Raw genomic sequence first — 24,640 nt, forward strand, 5'->3', positions numbered from 1 at the left:
GCATTCCACTCTGCTACAACTCCCCTGCAGTCTGAAATGATTTAGTCAAGAAACAGATTTCCAGGCCTGGGAGTGGGGGAGAATGGTGGTGCTGCCCACCATCCAGCTGTGCTTCTGCCTACCGACATTTTTGGGAGGAATTGTCTTCTTTTTAATATGTGACATGATAGACAATGACAACCTCCATTTAAAGAATGATCGATTGTTTTAAAGACAGGAGCAATTTAAGAATAGGAACCTCTCTGAAAAATTCCATGAATAAGGTAGGGTGACTGCACAACAAATACCTCATCTGGAGGATCCCCCAAATGCCTGCTCACTCCAGACTTTCCCTGACTGAGGGTGGATTTTTCATTATCTCTATCACCCTATAATTACTTAAGTGACTCTGAAAAAAGAGCCTGTATAGTAACTTGACCCTTGAAGAGTTGACTATTAGAACTTTGTATGATGGGTTACAGTTAGACTCCATCCCTTGGACTGTCCTTGGCTCTGCTTTTCAGTTCCAGTTGTTTTCTCTACCCAGCCAGCAATAAAGAAGCATGTTTGTTTGCCTGCAGTAAGAAGTAAACGTTTGTTTATTCTGCAGTTATAATAATGAGTAGGTCAAGATTGGGTGCTTATTGCTACAAAGTGAAATAAAGAAATAACTGACAGTGCTGAAAAAAATATCTATCCCATTTATTTTACTTATTTATTTATTTAATAAAATTTATATACCCCTTGAATGTAAAAACCTCTAACTGCTTCACAAAACACTTGAATAAAGCTGTTAAAAACAAGAAATTCATACATTTTAAAATCCATAAAACAACTAACTAAAAACAACAACTCACTAGCTATGTGTCTGGATAGGCTTGCCTAACAAAAAGGATTTAAGCAGGCACCAAAAAGAATACAGTGAAGCCACCTGCCTGATGTCAATAGGCAGGGAGTTCCAAAGAGTAGGTGCTGCCACACTAAAAGAATGATTTCTTACAAGTGCAGAATGAGTATCATGTGGCATCTTAACAGTGTCTGTTCCACTGAGCGAAGTGCTCGAGTAGGCACATATGGGGTAAAGTGATCTCACAAATAAACTGGCCCCAACTTGTTAAGGGCTTTGTATACTAGTAGAAACACCTTCAACTTGGCCTGGTAACAAATTGGCAAGCAGTGCAAAGGGTCCCACTCCTGTCAACAATCTGGCTGCAGCATTCTGCACTAGCTGAAGTTTCTGCGTCAAGTGCAAGGGAAGCCCCACATAGAGTGCATTGCAGTAATCTAGTCCTGAACTACTATGGCCAAGCTGTCCTGGTCCAGGAATGGGAGTAGTCTCACCAGGTGCAGCTAATACAAGTTATTTCTCGCTACTGAGAGTGCCTGGGCCTCCAGTGACAGAACTGGATCCAGGAACACCCCCAGACTGTGTACCTGCTCCTTCAGGTGGACTGCAGCCCCATCCATGGCAGGCAATGGACCAATTTCTCAGACATGGGAACCACTCACCAACAGTGCCTCCGTCTTGCCAGCATTCAAGCTCAGCTTATTTACCTTCATCCATCCCACCATTGCATCCTGACAGCGGTCCAAGGCTCATACAGCCTCTCCTGATTTAGATATTGTAGAGAAGTAGAGCTGAGTGCCATCAGCATAATGATGACACCTTGCCCCCAAACCCCTAATGACCATTCCCAGCAGCTTCATATAGATATTAAATAGCGTTGGGGATAAAAAGGTAACCTGCAGCACCATATAGTAGGCCGAAAAGCAATCACCCAATGCTACTCTCTGGACTCTGTCCCGTAGGTAAGACTTGAACCACCATAACATAGTGCCCTCATTTCCCATTCTCCTGGTCCAAGATGGCACCATGGCAAATGGTATCAAAAGCCACCGAGAGATTAAGAAGCAGGAGCAAGGTGGCACTCCCCTTCTCCCACCACCACATCCTGGAGGCCATGAGGTCCTGTGTCTCTGCATTGATGTTGAAGTCACCTAGAAGTATCATCCTGGGATTCTCCAACAGCAAACCAGAGACCAGCCAGCTTGGCCAGAAATGCCACTGGGCAATAGGGTGGTCAGTAGACCAGTAGCATGCCAAGACTGTCTCTCTGTCCCAACATCAGGTTCAGACCCTCTAAGCCCATCCCAAGATCAAGGGTGAAGGAGATGGTGTGTCTATGGACAACATTAACACCCCCTCAACCCCCTAGCCTGGTGTTGTCTCGAGTACCCCAGATGGTCACCAGCTGAGTCAGGTCAGGCCCACCCAGCTCACCTATCTAAGTCTCAATAACAGATGCCAAGTCAGCCTCTGAGCATGGTCTTATTGTGGACTGACCTGGCATTCAATAACAGCATCACCAGACCAGAGGACTCAGTGGATAAGCTACCAGTAACGTCTGGAAGAGTGAGAGGGCTGAGGCGGGGGACAAGGACCAAACAACTAGGTCTCCACCCCAGATGGTGGTCAGCTCCTCCACTCCGACTACACCTTCCCCAACCCACTGCCACTGAGATTATCATTATCACTGAGAGATTTATAAACCACTTCTCAACCAAAAGCTACAAAAGCAGTGTACAGTACCAAAAAAAATATTACAAACTCAGCAAACTAAAGGCAATAAAACCATTTCTGCAACTGTACAATTTTTATTCCATGAAATGACACGGCCACACTTCATGGAAAGACTTTTGAACAAAAAAAGCCAAAGTCTCAGCTGCCGAAATATCTGAGAACTGGCTAGTTGGCCATATTGTTCTTCTTGTTTACACATTTATAAACTGTTTCACAACCAAAAGTGATGAGAGATTATATATAATTATATATATATAATAAAACAATAACAAATTCAGCAAACTAAAGGCAATAAAACTGTTCCATTATTATTCCATCAAATGACTAAGTCACAGGCCCTAGTCTGATTCCAGAGGGCTGGAGGTGCAACACTAAACACGTATTGTAAGGAGAAGAGTGAGAAGGGGCCCAGGAGTGCATTTCAGTAACACATTTCTTGCAGCTACATCTCTACGTTTGGCTTTGTTTCTTTTTTTATTCTGTTTCACTGGCTTCTCACTTGATGTTCTCATGGGTAGATCCTTAAGCCGCTCAATTATTTATTGTTTTGTATTATTATATAATTATTGGTGTCCTTTGCTCTGGCCTTGTAAGTATAAATAAATAAATAATGCACTTCTTATTTTATCAGCTGGGGGGGGGAGGTTTTTCCCCACCGGAATAGCTCAATTTCAGGAAAAGCTTTATTTGCCATAAATCCTGCCCCAGTAGAGTGTTTCATTAAAATGTATGTGGAAAATGATTTTAATTTTGTTATGTTGTTTGTTAGGATATTGAAAGAAATAGACGCCCACATCACCCTGGGAGAAATTCCTTGAAGTAGCCCTTGTAGGGAATCCTGTAGCATCAGGGAAGATGTGTGACAAAGTTCATGTAGTAAAGGTCAATGTTTAACTTACTTGAGTAGTGTATCTATGTAAAGGAATGGCGCCTATACTCCCAGCAACGCCCTAACCTGAAGAAGAAAAACAAGACCATATAAGGAAAATAGAAACTGAACAGGGGTCTACCATGAGGGGAGAACGAAACCACACGTAAGGGATTTCCTGTAAATGGGCTGATTTCGGGGAAATGGGCATGTGCTTATGCTATACTTTCTATACGTAACCTTCCTGTAAATAAAAAGGCTGGCTGCGTCCAGCTAAGGCAGAATCAGTTTGGCTGCTTCTCCACTTGCAAGTGTACTAATAAACTTTGGCATAGTTTTACTTACTTGTTTCGTCATCTCCAGGTTTATTGGGACCTTGTGATCTGGGAGCGAGCCTTAGCCTTTCAATATTCAAATATTGAGGCGTTATTGTTAATATGTATGACAACCATTTTTTAAAAGTAGCAACCCACAATTAAAGTCTGTTTGTGTCACTAATTTATAATGAATATTTGATAAAATTTTATGTAATCCACTGAGAGTTCATAGCAAAATTAAAAACAATTTATGGGGGAGAAGGAAACTGAGCAGATGGGGGCAGATGTATAATTAAATAACCATATTGCTAATAAACAAAAGGCCAGAAACACAAAATAATACCGAGAAAGATGGAGAGATCCAGGAGTTTTAGCCAGGCTCTCTCTCTCCTTCCCCCAGAAATCCCCCCTGGAGGAATAATGACTGCTCTGTTCCAAACACAGGGAGTGATTGGTAGTGGGGAGAAAGAGAAGTGTTCCAAGATAGCAAAGCTGGGGCCTTCTGCAAGCAAGACGGATGCCCTGCCACTGAGCTACACCCTCTGTCTTCAGGGAATCTTTTCCCATGACACTGTTCCATGACAATGCTTCTATCGAAGAAGTCCAGCATCTCACAAAGAATTAATTCGCACGGGGCACTAACCAAGCGTGCCAGGCCTCAGCATCACTCTGCATGATTGGAGAGCTTGCTGAACAATCCTCTGTGGCCATCACATCAGTGCTGGGAGAAAGCAATTGTCATCAGGGCACTTTGGTACCTGGTGGAAGGAGGCACAGTGAGTTCTCACTTAGATCTCACTCAACAACAGCTGAATCTGCTCTGAAGTGGTGACGGGGAATTTTGAGGTTAGCTGGACCAGGGGTCCTTGAGGAAATTGAAGACACAAGCTTGCAGCAAAGTTAGGCCTTTATTGGTTACGTGCGCACGGTCAGTCTCTCTTGAGTGATGGAGAGCTGCAACATGGCACTGTTTGCCTGCGGTTTTTATACATTCCAGGTCAAGGACTTTAGCATTTCCCCAATCAGGGGGCTACACATCAGCATTACATAGGCATTGCATGAGCATTACAGTGTCTACATTATGTTCTGGTCAATTTGGCAATGTTCAGCACTTCACAGACCAGTACATTTTCACTATGAGCTAAGCATTTTAGTTAACACAATCCTTTCTACATCTTGGAGAGTACAGGGATGTTCAGTGTTTGTTCAGTGTTATCTTATAGAGTTCAAGCTGTACCATACATACCAGCATACTCAGGGAAGTCAGCTCTAAAGAGAAAAGGATTCTGGCTGGCTACTAAACTATTAAAATATTATAAACCTTTATAGCTTTACAAAAGAATATATTTATTGTTTACATATATACAATTCCCCATTAGTAGGGGAGTTTAACACAACCCAGACTTTGCTGTTATACCCTTCTCATTCCATCTTATGATTTCCTTATAGCTTATCAGCTCCTAGCTCATATCTATTAATAAAATTGGCTAAATAACATTTCACATCCTAAAAAGGGTCATACCCTATTAATCTATCTCTGTTCCAAAAAAGTAAACCAAATGGCTAACTGGTTAAATGATAACTCTGTCCCCAGAGTCATCATGACTTCCTTTTTTCTTGTGTCTTTACCCCACCATAGGGGCTGGCGCATATTGTGTGACCACAAAATGTTCTAGCAGTCACTTCTTACATCTGGGCAGAGCCACCAAGGTTAGCACACTGGTGTACCAAGGTGTAAACTGGGCTCCACAATGCTGGAGAGGCCGCTCAGGGGCAATCATGTCAAGGGCCTGATGTGCCTTGCTGTTCCACAGCGTGAGAAGGGCTTCAACAGGGTTACCTGCTCTATCTACTGGGAGCTTCCCCAGGGCATTCAGGAATCCAGTGGATTCCATTAGTCTCCAAGAGCAGACCATCTTAATCTGTCCACCAACCCTGCAGGGGAGGATTGGAGCCCCACGGTCATCGTGGAGGACATGAAGTCCTGAGCCGGAACACTAGAGGCAGCCTCAGCGTGGACATTGAAATCACCCCGGACTATTGTTCTGGGCTCCTGTGTGGGAAGACATCTCAATGGAATGAGGAGGTTTGGGATGATGTGCTCAATTCCCCTGTCCCATCTCACGCCCCTGCACTCCAGCCAGGTGGGCCTCTTGCGTCCTTTCACACCCTGCCTATGCGGTATACAACAGTACAGAAGCCTGGGAGGCTTTGTTTATGTAACACAGATGAGGTAAGGAGAGGGTTTTAATTGGCCAATATAGACAGTGGATGCCAATACGGTTGCTAAGGGCTGGGAACCTGGCCTTCAAGGCAGGCGCAATGCATCATGCTGCTCCAAAGCTCAAGGACACTGACCAACAGGACTGAGAAACAAAGACAGAAGCGTGAGACCCAAATTGGAAACATCCCAAAAGGTATAGCTAATTAATATACAGTGTATATGCAAGCTTCATCAGCAGGTTGTCCCACTGCATACTCAGTCACCATCAGTACGGCCATGAGTTCAGCAAAAATATTGGAGACGTAAAAATACATACACCCCATATGATAGTTTATTGTCAAAGCCAGCTGGCCATTGCAGAACATTTCTTTAAAAAAATAACTAGTTTCCTGCGAAATAAAAGCAGTGACACTTAAGTAAGCCCTGCCTAACTGCTTAAAAAAAGGATGGGAGGGGGAAAGATTTACAACACAATCTTTTTCTATGTTCACTCAAAAGTCCCACAGGTTTTCAGCACAATCCTGTCTACTCAAAAGTAAGTCCTACTGAATTCAATGGGGTTAACTCCCAGGTATGTGGAATTAGCATTGCAGCTTTACTCCTAGGATATTCCTTTCCCAGCTCTAGACAATGTGACCTGCTTTTTAGGATTGGTGGCGGCAGCTCACCATACCCTTTCATTTCTTTGGTATCGGGCTGACCCATCCCTTCCCTTTGGCAAAACAGCTCCTTCAATACAACTGCAGAGAGAACCTCTGCCAGCTCAGAGAAGCTGCAGGGTGGATGGTACACCAGCAGCAACCCTAGTTTACTGTCTTGTTGGCCTGACATCAGGTGCAGGCCCTCACAGCCAGCTCCAAGACAGAGTGATTTCCTGGTGACAGAGATGGACATTCTGTAGACCACAGCAACTCCTTCGCCCCGTCCCTGCAGCCTGTGCTGGTGTTGCACCGAGTATCCAGGTAGACAAACCTGGGTCAGATCAACTCCTGCCAGCTCACCCAACCAGGTCTCAGTAACGCACACCAAATTGGCACTTCATCCATGATTAAATCATGGATGAGTCTGGTCTTCCTGTGTATCGAGCTGGCATTAAACAACAGCACACACAGGCCAGTGGACACAGCAGATGAGCAATGAGAAAGCCGTCCATGAGCGGAGTGGGAGCAAGGAACAAAGGGTAGACAGCCTTGCCCTCGTCTTCTATGGTAGCTCACCACCTCCCCATGACTATATCTCCCTCTATCCATGATTACCGAAATTGGGATGGCATCACCCATCTTTCTCCTTACTAAGACTCCACCTAAACAGCTGGTATGGACACACCAGAGCCCACCAAAAAAGCCTATCTGAACCAGTTATCCCAGTAGGCCTCTGAGAGAACTGGAAACAGACAGATCCACTCAATATCTTTCACACAGGGCACATCTACTCCCCCCCCCATCTCACACCCAGAGAGGGCCAGACTTCTGCCAGTTGCAGACTCTCACGCTTAAGGCATCTGGTGATTTTCTCCTATCATTCAGTTCACTGCACAGCCTATCACCCTGGGCAGGAACTACACGTGCAACATATGCCGTCCCAACTACCAATCTCCTCTAGATTGATGTAAAAAGATAAATAAAAGGAGGTAGAGCCCTTGCCATCAGAACTCCCTAAGGGGCTCCCCAAGGGCAGCTGGGCTTTTATGCCCTCTGACCCAGCCAGGAGCTGATGCAAGAGGCCTTCTACACTTGTTTTCAGCCACCCTCTTTCATCAGTCCAAACCACTTTAAACTTTTGTATGGTACAGCTACGTAGGCATTCACTCTAAATATGAAGCTACCTATCCAAGCAGTGATTCAAAGGAGGCAGTTAAATGTAGAGTCCTATGGACAGAAGCACAGAGATGAAGCACAGAGATGAAGTGAAAAGGTTGGAAAAAATAAAATTTTGAAATAGAAACCTCATCTGCGAAGAAGTGAAAATCAAGACTAATGTACATAAACTCTAGCAAAACAAAGTCCATTAATTTGTTTATGAGCGACAGCTCCAGCCCCAAAAGACCGACTTAGAGAAGAACGGCCACAAACATCTTCAAAACTGAAGAAGGGATTAATTCAAAGCAGGAAATCCCTCCTTCTCTGAAATGGAAGGGGAAAAAAGAGAAGCTGGGCTGCAAAGGCCCCAGAACAACCAAACATCTTGTAGAAATACCTGGAGTTGAACCAAAAATAAATTTCAGGGTAAAGGTAATAAGAACTTATTCTGAGAAGCAAGAAAGAACATCACAAGAACTACTATTTCAGAATTGGGGCCCAGGTTTGATCCCTCCCATCAGGGCCGGCTCCAAGCATGCAGGGGCCCTTGGGCATCAGCTTGCCCACGGCCCCCCTCGCCCCCCCTTACCTGTCTGGGTATTAGCATTGCCCTTAATGAAGGTCTGTTTTAGCATTGCCCTTAATGAAGATGGCGGCCGTGGCTTCCCTAAGGGGAATGAAGCTTCCGCCGCCATCTTTGTTGATGGCACACATGCGTGCTACTCGCACACATCTCTGCCATCAACTAAGATGGCGGCAGCGGCTTCAGTAACTTAAGGGAAGCTGCGGCCGCCATCTTCATTAAGGGCAATACTAAAAAGCCGTCTGACAGGTAAGTGGGGGGTCAGGGGGGGCACGGATCGCGGGGGGGGGCAGAGGGCCCCTCAGGGGCTCCTGTAACTCCGGGGCCCTCAGGCCAGTGCCCAACCTGGCCGCCCTTTAGAACCAGCCCTGCCTCCCGTCCCTTTCCCTGTGTCAGTTGTTTTCTTAGTGGACACCTATGGGGAGGGACTCCCTGACTTTAATTGATTTAATGTAAGCCGCCCTGGGAGCCTTTTGGCTGAACAGCGGGGTATAAATGCTATAAAAAATAAACAAGTAACAGTAGTGAGTTATAACACTGCATGGATACTTTTTGGATCCCCATAGAAATCCCAGCTTCATTCAGAATTGGCCTTTTCTTTCACCGCACTTTTTCTTAACAAAGGTTAAATTCTGTATTGGTAAATGACAGGTCATGGGACAAACAGCTGTAGAAAAAGGTTTTCATAATTTTAGGGGCCACCATGCAAGCAATTATAAGGTTTGACCTCTATTGAGTTCTTTGATGTATAGTAAGATGGCATTGCTGACTGAAGCTCTTTCCACACTCCAAGCATTTATAAAGTTTGTCCCCTCTATGAATTCTTCAATGTGAAGTTGGCAAAGCTGACTGAAGATCTTTTCACACTCCAAGCATTTCAAAGGTTTGTCCCATGTGAATTCTTTGGTGTGAAATAAGGTGTTGACTACGATTAAAGCCTTTTCCACACTCCATACATTTATAAGGTTTGTCTCCAGTATGAATTCTTTGATGCACAGTAAGGGAGGTCCTGTGACTGAAGTTCTTTCCACAATCTAAACATTTATAAGGTTTGACCCCTGTATGAATTATTTGATGCGCAGTAAGATTGCCACTCTGACTGAAGCTCTTTCCACACTCCAAGCACTTATAAGGTTTGTATTTTGTATGAGTTAGTTTATGACAACTAAGCTGGAAATGCTTCCTGAAGCTCCTTCCACACTCCAAGCATTTAAAAGGTTTGTCCCCTGTGTGAATTCTTTGGTGTGAAGTAAGGTGGTCACTACGACTAAAGCCTTTTCCACACTCCAAACATTTAAATGGTTTCTCCCCTGTATGAGTTCTTTGATGTGCAGTAAGGTTGCTACTCCAACTGAAGCTCTTACCACACTCCAAGCATTTATAAGGTTTCTCCCTTGTATGAGTTCGTTGATGCCAGGTAAGGTGGTGATGTAGAGTAAACTTCTTTCCACACTCCAAGCATTCATAAGGTTTCTCCCCTGTATGAGTTCTTCGATGCGAAGTAAGGTGGTCAAGCCGACTGAAGCTCCTTCCACACTCCAAGCATTTATGAGGTTTCTCCCCTGTATGAGTTCTTTGATGTTTAGTAAGGGCGCCACTTTGCCTGAAGCTCTTTCCACACTCCAAGCATTTATAAGGTTTCTCCCCTGTATGAGTTCTTTGATGCGAAGTAAGGGCGCCACTTTGCCTGAAGCTCTTTCCACACTCCAAGCATTTATAAGGTTTCTCCCCTGTATGAGTTCTTTGATGCAAAGTAAGGGCGGTATTGCAACTGAAGTTCTTCCCACACTCCATGCATTGATATGGATTGTCCCCTGTATGAATTCTTTGATGTGAAGTAAGGTGCTGACTCTGACTGAAGCTCTTTCCACACTCCAAGCATGTAAAAGGTCTGTCCTCTGTATGAGTTCTTTGAGGCAAAGTACAATGGGAATGATGACTGAAGCTCTTTCCATACTTCAGGCATTTACGTTGTTTGTCTTCGGTGTGCACTCTCTTATATACAGTAAGGTTTAACCTGTTGCTGAAATGTTCTCTGTGGTCTGAGAATGTATATGATTTCTCCCCTGTGGGACTCTTCGGATGTCTTGTCAGTTTACACTCAGGAGACCTCCTCGTTTCCTTTAGGTGAGTAGTTTCCCTTTGAATTTTATATTCACCACCCTCAGAAGCTCTGGATTCATCCCCTTGTTTCTGCATTTCTCTCCCCTCTTGTCTCTTTGCTCCATCTTGCCTCCCCAATTTTTGTTCCTCCTTCTGCTCCTCAGCTCTTTCCGGTGAGTAAGAGGAGAGGCAGCCTGACCGAGGTGTATTATCAACGAGACCTGCTTTAATCACAGAAGATGGAAGACTAGTTAGATGGGAAGGTTCTTAGCAGTCATTTCCAAACTGTGTGCCACAAGGAAATTAACGAATTAGCTGATTCTCCATTTTATTTTTTAAGACACATGGTGCCTTTTAGGATGAATCATCCTGCCAAGATGTATTAGACATAGTTTCAGTCATTTCAGTCTATCATTTTATTATATACAGTGCTTAGAGAGCTTTGTGACTAAGTGGTCTATCTATCACCCTGAATATAAAACATTAAATAAAATCACAAGAGCACACAGGAAACCCCTCCAGCCTTCTGCTCCCATATCAGTTCATTTGGAGAATGGCAAATCTGAGGTGTTTGCTCTTGAAAGGTGTCAATGGGATGATAAGATGCCAAACACCTAAGAGTACCCAAATCCTGTCAGGTCTGCATTTCTCTGACAGTGGGCTGGATCTCACCAGGGGATCTTAATGCCTCAGATCTATAGCTGGTCCAGTGCCTCCTCGCTTGTTTGACAAGCCCGAGTAACTCCTTGCACTCCGAGTAAAAGAGGCCTGGATAAAGAAAAGTTCAGGGATGGGGACAAAGGGAGGAAGGACTCCCTCCTTTGAGCAGAAAAGGCCCAAAGAGGTGTTGAAGGAAATTAGGTGAGATAAAAGGTTCATGTTTACTATAAATCACCAAGAAAAACTAGGCATGGAAAGGAAAGGGAGAGGAGAGAAAAGCTTATATTATGTGTATGTTTCTGTATATGTATGGATTGATTTGTCAATAAGCAACAATGACGACGGTGACTTCAATAAATAACTCAACAAATTAGGAATAGGAAGGAAGGGGAGAAGAGAGGAACCTTGTTATAGGAGCAAGAAGTGAATGTAAAAGGACCAGGGAGGAGAGATGAAGGAATCTGGCTGCGATAGGGGTGGAGGATAAGCTACCAATGGACTGTGTAAAGAGAACGGGAGATGAAATTACAGAAGATGGGTAAAAATACATTGAGAAGCATGTGGGGGTGGGAAGGGGAAAAGGTAAATGAAAAAGCCTCCCCTTATAGCTGCTGGACCAGCAAATGACTGAGTCATTAAGTCTCCAGACAAAAGTCTGTACTTAACATGGCAATCCTGAGCTATGGAACTTCTTGTCACAAGGTAAATCCTGTTGTAAACCATAAAGCAATTTGCAACAATGGACTGGCATCAGTAGAAAATAGTAACTGCCGTCTGATTATGCCATACTTTGCTTCCCTCTGTCACCATTCTGTGACTGCCACTGCACCAGCATCACCATTTGGAGACTGGTGGGCTTCAGTTATTTTCAGGTGTTTCAAGTGAGCACTGGGGTAGCGGGTTTGAGAACCCCTGCACAAGGTGGGGAGTACTTCAGGTTCAATAATCTATATTTGTGCCAATTTAGTCAGAATTCCCAGAGACAGAGGGATTCATCACATGTCTGAGCATCAATCTGCTGATCTCTCCATTTGGATGATGGCTATGTTACCACCAGTATCCGAGGTGGCATGGGGATCACAAGTGCAAAGAGTGCTGTTGCACTCATGTCCTGTTTGTGGACTTCCCAGAGGCATCTGGTTGGCCATTGGGAGAGGACAATCCTTGACTAGATGGGCCTTTGGCCTGATCCAGCAGGCTCTTCTTACACTCATGTCCAGGGTAAGTCCATCAACTCCATTCAAATGATCTAAAGGGGATCCTTACCTAGAGAGGTGACCATCTCATGAACCTCCACCATCACCTCCTCGTAAAGAGCTCTCTGGCCTGGATCCAGCAGGACCCATTCCTCCTCGGTGAAATATATGGCCACCTCCTTGAAGGTCACCGGCCCCTGGAAGATGAAAACAAACACATTCCTTATACATTCTCACAGACAAGGTGTGGCAATCATGTATTCTCCACTCATAATCTGAAGTGGGAACTTTTCAGAAAACACCAGGTTGAGACAGTGTTGACGTGAGGGGAAAGCGCCTTAGAAACTGAAATGTGAACTTGCTGATCTTCAAGCAAATATGTGTATTTTGTCCCTGAGATTGCCTTCCATATCTGATGACTATTAAATGGCCAATATAAAATGATGTTTTATAAAGGGGATCTAAGAAGCATCCAGGAAATTAAGAGGATGTTTAGCTTAATATCCCTTTTGAGAAAACTAGTGGATAATATTATAAAAGACAGAGTTTGCACTTCTTTGCACAGCTTGGGTATTATATAGATGAATACAATCATGTATGGTGCAGAGAAACTGGACAAAGACATATTTTTCTCGCTCTCTGATGCTATAGTCGAGGTCTTCCAATAAAGCTACATGTTGGCAGCTTTTAGACAAAGTGAAGCACTTCTTCACATAGTACAAATTTAAACTCTGGAATTGGCCTTAAAAGAGGATTAGACCAATTACTGGAGGATAAGGCCATCAACTGCTACTAATCTGGGCGCATGCGCACGATCGTTGGCAGTGGCGTCACTAGGGTTGGTGTCACCCGGTGCGGTAACTCATGGTGTCACCCCCATGGACCTCCTCCCGTACCAGACCATACAGAATCCTTAGTAATGTTTTTTGTACTAATGTTACTCATAAATCGTAATTCCCGTATATCACTGAATGTAATGGCAATAATAGTGACATAAAAAACTAGCAAAATTAAAATTACACCTTTAAATTACAATATCATACGCACAGCCTAAATGTATTTACATTTATACATAGTTTCATGTGGTTAAAGTGAAAATTCGGTAAGAAAACAATAGAATTCAAAGTAAAAACGTTTAAGAACTACATCAAAATTATGTTCATTTTAACACAAACACAATTCTTTGTTATGTTTACTCAGAAGTCCCATTAATTTACAGCACAATCCTAACCATGTCTACTCAAAAGTAAGTCCTAATGAATTCAATGAGGTTTACTCCAGGTACATGGGATCAGCATTCCTTTACTCCCAGAAAAGCAAGTATTGGATTAAAGCTTTCATATTGGAAAGGTTTTCAAAGCACTGCCCTCCAACAGCCCAGGGTCTGACTGCATGCTACACAGAAGAGAAAAAAACTTTAACCCATATTCGTATTATGTGGCCCTGGGAAGATCTATTGCCTTGTTAAGCTGAGTTGGGACTCTGAAAAATGCTTGTCAAAGTTGACTTTGAAAACTGGGCAGCACTTGACAGTGAAGAACTTGGAGGTCTGTGTCTCTGTGTGGTCACTTCTGCTCCTTGTTTTTGAAGTATCCTGACAAAAGTGGTGACTTCCTCTTCAGTGCACAGTTAAACTATGGAATTTGCCCACAGATGTAGTGATGGCCATTAACTTTGGTGGCTTTAAAAGAGGATTGGACAAATTCATGTAGGATAAGGCTGTCAACAGCTACTAGTCCTGATGACTGTTTACTACTTCCAGTATCAGGGGCAATATGCCTCTGAACACCAGTTGCTGGGAATCACAAGTAGGGGGAGAGGGCTACTGTACCCAGGTCCTGCTTGTGGGCTTCCACTAGGGTTGCCAGGTCCATGGCCTGAGACTGATCCTGTATCTTTAGGACAGCCTTTCCCACTAGTGGGCCACCAGATGTTGTTGGACCACAACTCCCATCAGCCTCAGCCAGCATTGCCAATGGTCAGGAAAGATGGGAATTGCAGTCGAACAACATCTGGTGGCCCACTAGTTGGGAAAGGCTGCTTTAGGAGAAGAGAAGGTCAGCCAAGTGCAGGTGTTCTTGCAACTCTGTAATGGGAAAAACCACAAGGCGGTCTCCCTCCCCCCTGCACAACTTTTAAAGATACAGAAGACCTCTTGGTTGCCCCAAGAGGTCTTCTGTATCTTTAAAAGTTGTGCAGGGGGGAGGGAGACCGCCTTGTGGTTTTTCCCATTACAGAGTTGCAAGAACACCTGCACTTGGCTAACCTTCTCCTAAAGATACAGGATCAGTCTCAGGCCATGGACCTGGCAACCTTAGCTTCCACAGGCATCTGGTTGGCCGCTATGAGAACAAGATGCTGAATTAGATGGGCCTTTGCCCTGATCCAGCAGGGCTCTTCATATGTTTTTTTGTTGTCCAACCAGCAAGCAAGAAGCAATCATCAGTTTTTCTGGGGGTCAGAGCACCTCAGACAGCCTCAGTCATGAACTTCTTAAGATGTACTGATGTCTGGAGCTAAGCTTGGTGTTCATTTGTTTTTTCATGTTCTTTCCTGCTGTGCTGTCCCATAATGGCCCACTTGCAGCTCTCAGAAGTGCAGCCCTGCAAAGAGGCTATTAAGTTGCAGAAGGCCAAGGCAGTGCCTAGCAACCATCTGCTGTACCCTGCGAGTACTTACCTGTTTTTATCGGCCTACCTGCTTCTCAGTCTGTTTTCAGGCAGAATTGTTTCCACCTGCAGCTCTCAGAGGTGTGGCCTAGCAAGAGGATATGTAGCTGCAGAAGCCCAAGGCAGTGGCTAACGGACAGTGCCTGTTTGGTGCCAATGAGGGACCATGCTTATACAAAGCTGGCAGGTTCTACCTCAGCTGGGGTGAAAGGCTTCTGCTGGTGTAGGTATATCCTAGTTCCCTCAGCCTGGCATAAATACAAGTTGGATTGCACCTTAATTTGTCTGAATGTATGTCCATTTAAAACTGCCTTGAATATTGAGGATAAAGATGAAAAAGAGGACAGACCTCCTGTACCTTTAATTAATATCATTTGTAGACCACTTCCCATCCAGGATCCCAAAGTGGCATACAGAATAAACTCCAACATTAACATGTTAAAAACATATAAAATCAAACAAGTACTGAATTATATATAACATTAAAATATCAACAGCAAAGAACAAACAAATGCCAGGGATATGCACAGTATCTAAAATGGGCCAGTGACCTAGCTGGGGAAAGCCTGAGCAATCCAGTGTGTTTTTCACACTTTTTCAGAAGCACTCTGCTGTGGATGCCTCCCCTATAGGAGTGGGGGAAAGAGCATTCCAAAGCATGAGTGCCACTACAGAGAAGGCTTGTTTCTATGTCATCAACAAGCAACACATCATAAAGTGGGATGACCCTAACAAGGCCTCTTCGATGACCTTTATGTCCTAGAAGGTCTGTATAAGGTGCTCTTTTAGGTATCCAAGTCCCGAGTTCTTTAGGGCTTCATACATCAGCAACAAAACTTTTAAAATGGTTCAATAGCTAATAGGCAGCCAGTGCAGTGCTTTCAGCACAGGCGTAACATGTGCACGACTGGATTGGAACAAACACCTTTTCCATGCCCTCAAGCCTCAAAAACTGAAACAGATCCCATAAAACTAGGTAAGACTCCATTGGACATCCATTGGATACTGTATCAATAGTATCAATTCAAGTTGGCATAGGTTTTATCTTCAAAGTGTTTTAAAATTTGTCACAGCATGACTCAAGTCTGCAAGCATTCAATTTGCTGGGGTATATGAGAATAATCACCGCACCACTCGGAAAAGCAATGCTGGATGGCTACTCAAGGCTGTGATGGAAGCAGCAAAATGAGCTTCTCTGCAGCCTTCACTGCCATGCAGTAGGTGCAATTATGCGCTCTAGCACATGTCCAGTTGGCTTCACTTTGAATCTTACACCACTTGCACTTTAGTTTTCATTGTCCTGGTATATCGCAGAAAACCAGGAAGCAATCTGGGGTCTACAGTGCAGGACAGGACAATTGGGAGCAATCATGTCAAGCGCCCACCCCCATCCGCATTCCATAGTGACACAAAGACCTCAACAGGATCACTACCGGCTTTGGTTTTGGATTCCATAAGTCTCCAAGGGCAGACCATCTTAATAGGTCCTCCAATTCTACTGAAGGTGACTAGTACTATAGGTCCAAGCTTTACCAGAGAGTGGTCTGACAGTAACAATGGGGTGAGTTAAGCCCCCCTCAATGTCCAGATTGCCCTGTTCACACACTGAGGCAAAGACCAAAACAAAGGTATGCCCTTCCTTACACTTTGGCCCAGACAGACAGCCCCATGGTTGCAGGCCATGAAATTCCAATGCAGCTTCAGTGTGGATACTGAAGTCCCTCAAAACAAATGTAATGGGGTTCTCAAGCTTGAGACCATCTCTGCCTGCTCAGATAGGGTGGGCAGTACACCAACAGCATCCCCAGTCTGTCTCATTGCCCCCGTGTCATGTACAGGCCCTCACAGCCAACAGCAAACCTCCCCACCTGTGTCTCTCTTACAGACCTGCCTCTAACAATGGCCCAATATAGAGGGCTGCTGGAAACAGCTGATTCACTTGTAGTCCCCTCCAACAGAAGCCCTCTGACCAGTTCAGTAAGTCTACTCAAGAGGAAGAAGATGCCACAAAGAGGTAGCAAGCAAATAACAAGCACAGTCTCTCAGTTCAGGTGGCTAGTCTTACTTCTTTCCCTCCTGCTGCTCTGGCTTGAAGCTACACCTGCTGAAATTTATTCTTTTACACAACTTTTAAAGGTGACATAACCCTGCCCTTTATTTTGGATCTGGCCACTCTAGTGACAAAATGAAATGTAAAAATCAAACAGATTTATAACTGGTTTTCAAAGCACTGCCCTCTCCAAAGCCCAGGGTCCAACAGCGGTCCACACACCCCACACCTGCTTAGTGACGCCCCTGTTCTTGCTGCCAATAATAACTTGGATATAAAGTGTTTTGATTTTAAAGTTTTATATTCACCTGTAAATAAAGATAATAAGAATAGTTCTGGTTTTAATTGTACTGTTTCTTTTGTGATTTTATTGAGTTCATCTTGAATTGAAATCCAAAATTTGTTGATTTTTGAACAAGTCCACCAAACAGGGGTGTCACTAAGCAGGTGCGGGGGGTGCGGACCGCACCCGGGTGACACCGAGAGGGGGTGACACCCAGAGCCGCCCCTACCTTAATCTCCGGACTCTCAGCTTCAATTAAAAAAAAAACCTAAGTTTCTAGGTCATCTGGTTCCCGAGATATACACCAAAACGTCAGCCCCCCGCGACTGTTTAATCTGTTTTTTAACAGATCTGTATAGCAGCTTTTCGCCAGAGCTTGGAAAAGTTACTTTTTAAAACTACAGCTCCCATCAGCCCCAGCCAGCATGGCCACTGGATTGGGCCGATGGGAGTTATAGTTCAAAAAATAACTTTTCCAGGCTCTGGCCTCTAATCCCACCCTTTCAGGATTCTAGCCAATAAGGGGAGCCAGGCATGTGATTTGTTGACCCAGGCAGTGCTTAGGCTTCATTACAACGTCAAAATGATGGTTTTGAGGTCTTCAGTTTGAGTAAGTAAGAATATGAGTTAAAAAATTTTTTCTCTTCTGTGTAGCATGCAGTCAGACCCTGGGCTGTTGGAGGGCAGTGCTTTGAAAACCTTTCCAATATGAAAGCTTTAATCCAACACTTGCTTTTCTGGGAGTAAAGGAATGCTGATCCCATGTACCTGGAGTAAACCTCATTACATTCATTAGGACTTACTTTTGAGTAGACATGGTTAGGATTGTGCTGTAAATTAATGGGACTTCTGAGTAAACATAACAAAGAATTGTGTTTGTGTTAAAATGAACATAACTTTGATGTAGATCTTAAACGTTTTTACTTTGAATTCTATTGTTTTCTTACCGAATTTTCACTTTAACCACATGAAACTATGTATAAATGTAAATACATCTAGGCTGTGAGTATGATATTGTAATTTAAAGGTGTAATTTTAATTTTGCTAGTTTTTTATGTCACTATTATTGCCATTACATTCAGTGATATACGGGAATTACGATTTATGAGTAACATTAGTACAAAAAACATTACTAAGGATTCTGTATGGTCTGGTACGGGAGGAGGTCCATGGGGGTGACACCATGAGTTACTGCACTGGGTGACACCAACCCTAGTGACACCACTGAGCAAAAATAACGATATTACAATCTTGGAAGCACTTAGATGAGCTGAACATAAAGAACCGGTATAACAAAATTTGGACAATAGCAATCTCGGACAAAATTACTTTACATCTTCGATTTTTAAGAGGTGCTGCAAAACCAGAAACATTCATGTCAATTTGGTGGAGATTCATAGATCATACTTCACAACAAGATCTACACAAGCAACTTTCCTCAGCAGCAAAAGGCATATGGTTTTCATGAATATATAACTGCGTCCTTATAGTTTCACATCTCTAAAACATGATTATATCACAATATATGAAAGCCTTCGAATACTCATTTGTATATTAACACTCACCTATGTATTATTACACCTCAACATATTTGCAATATTAACACCATAAGCACTGGCTCTAGGGAGGGGGGAGGGATTTAGGGTTACTTTTATATTGTTATATTGTCTATGTTACATTTTTTGTATAATAATAACAAAAGACTAATAAAAAGAATTTAAAGAAATCAACTGCTACTAACCATGAGGGACAAGTACTACCTCCACTGTCAGAGGCAGTAAACTACTGAGTACCAATTACTGGGAATCACTGGAAGAGTGCTGTTGCACTCAGGTTCTTCCCAGAAGACTCAGGTTGGCCACTATGTCTGGGCTGGACTAGATGGGTCTTGGGCCTGATCCAGCAGGGCTCTTCTTAGGTAGTGTTCAGTTCAAAGGTTCATGGGAAAAACCAGTGGAATTGACATCCTCCCACAGAAGGAGCCCCAGAAGCACAAGGATAAGAGACAAGGCCCCCTGCAACTAGTTCCTTTGGAACAAGGACGGACCCACTCTGGCTGTCCCCAACTTGTCTCCCCGATGATCTTTCCCCTACCTGAGCTGGCTCCATGGTGGCTGTTTCCTCTCCACGGTAAAGGGGGGAAGATCCAAAATGTCACTCTGATGTTATTTTGCAGCCTGTGAAGAGAGAAAATGTCACCCAATTATTACCTAATTAGTACCTAGCCCTATTTAGCCAATCCCCTCATGTCAAAATTGAACACACAGGCGAAAGGGTGGTGACCCAACAGGGCTTGAGAGGCTAAAATATTTCGGAGAGGTTTATTTTAAATCCTTCGGGAGAACATCAGTGAAAGCATTTCAGCTTCCAAAAGATATAAGCATAATCATATCAGAGAGAAATCAACAGAACGTTGCACATGAATGAATCTTGGTGAAGGGATAAATCAGGAAAAGTATATGTAAACAATGATTATATAGAAACACAGAATAGAATATGAATATGGAACTTAATATTTAAACTCAATTAGGAAGAAGATTCTGCACGATTAAAATTAAAGAAAACTTAACTGAACCAACTACATGCTGATTCGATGGACAAGAAGAGCATCCCTCCTGCATCCTCCTTTCCCTTCCGGAATCAGCAAACCTCCTTTCTCTCCTTCATTGTCCTTTACTTGGTAGCCTGTATCTCCCCACCCCACTCGGGGGGAAAAATCCTCAGTTTCTCGTGGCCTTTCCATCTCACTCCTCAGTTGTATACTCAAAATCGTCCTTCTTTAATTTTTTTTAAAGGATTCACGTCCCCATCTGACTGCCACTTCTCCTCCCTTCAAAATGGAACTTTTGTTTCTGACCCTGCTCCTGCGCTTTTAACACCCACCTGGCACATTGGAAGAGAGAATGGGATATTGTTCTCAACCATTTAGATCAGTTTCAGGCAAAGCTTTGCTTGCTCAGTGTTTTGTCTGCCAGGCTACTTTCAAAAGCAGGAGGGCAGGGCCACCTGTTTGCTTTATTAAATCAAGTGGCGACCTTAATTCTGGGGGAGTTGGAAACTGAGGAGGGCTGGCAGGAGGGGATTTCAAGAATAACCTCAGTATTAAAACATCCAGGCTGAACAAGAGAGGGAAACAAGGAACATGAAGGAGCTGCGTTATACCGAGTCAGACCACTGATGCGTCCAGCTCAGGCCTCTCTTCTTAGATGTATTCTAACTAGTCCACGTGCAGATATCAAAAGCTCAGATATATTCAAATTGCAAGCTAAATACAGCACTTTGAAATAAGCAGGGTCGATTGCTGTTTACATACATCATTTTATTCCGCCCCAGAAATGCAGATGTTCCCGAGGGACCGAGATCTGGCCCCACACACAGCAACCTCAGGGGAGAAGGCAGAGGGGACCCAGCAGCAGGGCAGAGCTGGGATCCATGGGGCATGATTGCATACCCAAACGCTGGCAGTCTGCTGGAGGGAACTCTTAAGGGGGGGGGTTCTTCCAACATCCCCCTCCTCCCTACCCATCACCCCAAGTGTGCAACTTGATCTTGAGGCTCCCTCCATGCAGCCCCTCTGACGCCTCTGCAAACAAAAAGAGACTCACCCACTCACTCTCTTAAGTTCTTCTGAGTTGGCGGGACAAGAAAGGGAAGTCCTCTTTTGCAACCTTCCCTTGTGCTCTTACAAAGGCTGCAAGAGGCAGAAAAATCTTTAAGTGGTTCACCAAGACCATAAGGAAGTTTCGCAGGGTCCATGGGAAGAAAAACGTTTGGGAGTCGCTGATGTGATGGGAGGCATAGAGAGGCGACCATTTGACATGGGGGGATTTATGATTTCTGAGTAAGCATGCACAGGATGCATGTGGGGCGGAGGAAGAGAGGATGGACAACCCCAACTGAGCTCTTCCCTACCTTGAGTCACAGGACGCTGCCTTATGCCAAGTCAGACCATTGGACCATCTAGTTCAGTAATGTCTACACCAACTGGCAGCAGCTCTCCAAGATTTCAGACTTTCCCAGCCTGACCTGGAGAAGCTGGGAATCATACCTGGGACCTTCTGCATGCCAGGCAGGTGCTCTTCCACTGATCTCTCTTCCCTTCCCCAAGCAGTGAGCTCCCATTCAAAATGGCCACTGCTGAAGTGTGTGTGGGGGGGGGCTGGTGGAAGGTGCTGAGTGGCCTTGTTGTCAAAGAAGCGGCAGAGAAAGGTAGGGCCCTGGCCTTGTTGGGGACAGGTGCTGGGGGGAAGGGACAATATTGGCACCGGGCTCAGAGCCCCCCATAGTCTGAGGCCCGCCCTGGCCCAATCCCCCTCATAACGTCAGAGGAGCCTGGATGGTGGGTGTGGCCACCAAGGGCCCGTCCAGATGCTCCATTTGGTGGCCAAGGAGGGGCTCCACTCCTCAAAAAGGACCTGAGGGCCAGAGCCGCCCCCTCCCCGCCTGAGATTCCCAGCAACTGCTTTCTAAAGGCAGTGACTGCTTCGGACGGTTTAGGGAGGCACAGAGCCATCGTGGCTAGCAGCCACTGACAGCCCGATCCTCCAGGAATGCGGATAACCCTCTTTGAGAGCCATCCAAACTGACAGGCATCCCAAAGTGCAGCGCCTGCTCCCACCCAGCCACACACACCCACACACCCCATGCAAGGCGGCTTACTCTGCACCAGGACCGCCCTCTCCCTCTCCGGCTCTGCCATCTGGCGGGTGCAGGAAAGCCGCGCAATGGAGGCAACGGAGTTTGGGCTCTGCCTTGCCCGAGACTGGAGTGGATTGCACGGAGAAGCCCGGAGGCTCTTCGAAAGGGGCCGCCGGGGGGTTATGCCCTCCCCCTCTACGCACCTTTCCTCCTTGGCTCCTTCCAGCTCCTTCGGGAGGAAACTGAGCGGGCCGATGCCTCGTTTTTCAGACAGCGGAATAGGGAAGTGCAATGACCATATAGACTCAGAGAAGGGGGGGAGCCATGTCGCAGGCACTTCCGGTTGTCATGCGACGGCGGTCGTGCGCTGACAAGAGCACTGTGCCAATAAAAGGAATAGGGAAAAGGCTAGGGCCGCTTTCATGGCTGCCATACCTCTTTGGTCCCTATTTGCTACTGGGGTCCTTCGTACTGATATTATGGGTTGGGAACCTGAAGTGTCTCGCTGGGGTGGGTGGAGAGAGTGGTAGGGGCCGTCGGGGCAGAGGGAATGGACGGAGAGATGGCTAAGGGGCGCTTCGCAGAGGGTGCAGGCGGGGCTGAGGAGTGAAGCGAGCAGAGGCGGCAGCCCTAGTTAAAAATGGAATAAAAATCCTATATGTGTTTTTTAAAAAGCCTCTTAGGGAAGACTCCTGTTTTGCCACCTAGATTTCTGTGTGCAGGGAGATTTTCTGTTGACTTGTATGGAGGAACATTCCACTCTGGTAAAGCTCCGTTTGTAGTCTGAAGTGATTCAGGCCAGAAACAGATTTCCCACCCAAGGCCAGGTCTGTAGGGGGGAGGAGAAAGGGAATAGTAGTGATCCCCCCCCCGAGTTATGCTTCCTACCTCCCAAGCTTTGGGGGTGAAATTGTCTTTCTTTTTATTTGTGACATGACAGACAATGACAACCTCCATTTAAAGAACGATAACTTATTTTAAGGACAGAAGCACATTAACAATGGGAGCCTCTTAAAAATGCAGTGAATAAGGAAGGGCGAGTGCACAACAAATGCCTCATCTAGAGGATCCCTCAAATGTCACCTCACTCCAGACGTTCCCTGAGTGAGGGTGGATTTTTCATTATCACGATCACCCTATAATTACTTGTGACCCTAAAAAAAATAGACTGTATAGTAACATGACCTTTGAAGAGTTAAATATTAGAACTTTGTGTGATCAGCTAGAGTTAGACTCCACCCCTTGGACTTTCCTCTGCTTTTCAGTTTCAGGTGTGGAGTCTACTCAGCCAGCAATAAAGAATCATGTTTGTTTGCCTGCAGTAAGAAGTAAGAATTTGTTTATTCTGCAGTTACAGTGAGTACATCAGGATTGAGTGCTTATTGCTAAAGGTGAAATAAAGAGATAAAGTGATCTGAAAAAATATCTACCCTATGTTATTCTTTTTCTAATTTATTTAATAAAATTTATATAACACTTGAATTAAAAACCTCTAAGTGCTTCACCCCCCTCTAGGATGCACACCTTAATGTGGTGAGGGGGTTTGAGAGTGTTTAAGAATGCCATCAGGGGTCTAGACCAAGAGGCTAGATTCCTAGCAGGGCCACCCAAGGCGGAATGATCCAAGCTGAGACACCAGACTAAGATGCATCCAAACTCAGAGGAAGGCAATGGTAAACCACCTCTGAATTCCTCTTACCACAAAAACCCTATGAACAGAGTATTCAAAATGCAACACGAGATAGTGCTGGAAGATGAGACCCCCAGGTCAGAAGGCACTCACCTAGATACTGGGGAAGAACAAAGGATAAGTATGAGTAGCGCTGTGACTAATGACGCAGCTGGGTCAAAGCTGAAAGGAAGCCCAGAGGCTGATGCGCACAGATGCGAAAGGAGAGTCCGGAGTTGTACGATGCACACAATAGGAACATGGAATGTGAGAAGCATGAACCAGGGAAAGTTAGAAATTGTCAAGCAAGAAATGGAATGTATCAACATTATAATACTTTGTGTGAGTGAATTAAAATGGACTGGAATAGGACATTTTCTATCAGGCAGCTACAAAATATTTTACACAGGAAATGAGAAATTAAGAAGAAACTTTAATAGTGATATGTAGCAAAAACAATTAAGAGCTATAATGCAAGGTCTGAGCGAGTTATATCAATGAGATTTAACGGGAAACCTATTAACATAACCATCATCCAAGTCTATGCTCCAACGGCAAATGCAGAAGAGGAGGAATTAGAGAGATTTTACGCAGAAGTACAGGAAGAAATTGATCACACACCAAAACCAGATGTGCTGATAATCATGTAGAAGTGAAACGCAAAAGTAGGGAACAGAGAAGAACTAGGAATTGTGGGGAAATGGGGCTTAGGAGATAGAAATTAAGCAGGAAAAAGACTTATTGAATTCCGAGAACACAATTTGTTTCTCGCAAATGCATATTTTGAGGAACTGAAAAGACGACTGTACACGCAGACATCACCAAATAGTGAATATAGGAATCAAACTGATTATATAATTGGTAGCAGAAGATGGAGAAGTTCCATACTTTCTGCGAAAACAAGAACAGGAGCAGACTGTGGTACAGATCATGAACTGGTCATATTGAAAATCAGAGTAAAGCTAAAGAAGAACAACAGAGCAATCCTAATGCCAAAATACCATTTAACTAACATTCCAGA

The 24,640-nt window shown here is 44.5% G+C and overlaps 1 protein-coding gene across 6 annotated transcripts; it reads right to left on the reverse strand.

The window, feature by feature from the left end:
• Nucleotides 1-8,561: 8,561 nt before the first annotated feature.
• Nucleotides 8,562-22,249, reverse strand: LOC133381388 (zinc finger protein OZF-like). 6 transcript variants are annotated; one of them, XM_061620466.1, is made up of 5 exons: nucleotides 22,154-22,249; nucleotides 20,926-21,003; nucleotides 19,407-19,489; nucleotides 12,381-12,507; nucleotides 8,562-10,678 (listed from the first exon to the last, which is right to left on the reverse strand). In XM_061620466.1, the coding sequence occupies exons 3-5, from the start codon at nucleotides 19,419-19,421 to the stop codon at nucleotides 9,213-9,215; spliced, it is 1,608 nt and encodes a 535-aa protein (XP_061476450.1). In that variant the 5' UTR covers nucleotides 19,422-19,489; nucleotides 20,926-21,003; nucleotides 22,154-22,249; the 3' UTR covers nucleotides 8,562-9,212. The 6 variants fall into 6 exon arrangements, with proteins under 6 accessions (XP_061476450.1, XP_061476451.1, XP_061476446.1 ...); XM_061620467.1 differs by having other exon boundaries at nucleotides 8,562-10,675; nucleotides 20,918-21,003; XM_061620462.1 differs by having other exon boundaries at nucleotides 20,918-21,003.
• Nucleotides 22,250-24,640: the final 2,391 nt, after the last annotated feature.

This window comes from Rhineura floridana, chromosome 3 (assembly GCF_030035675.1).
Source record: "Rhineura floridana isolate rRhiFlo1 chromosome 3, rRhiFlo1.hap2, whole genome shotgun sequence".
NCBI classification, from domain to species: domain Eukaryota; kingdom Metazoa; phylum Chordata; class Lepidosauria; order Squamata; family Rhineuridae; genus Rhineura; species Rhineura floridana.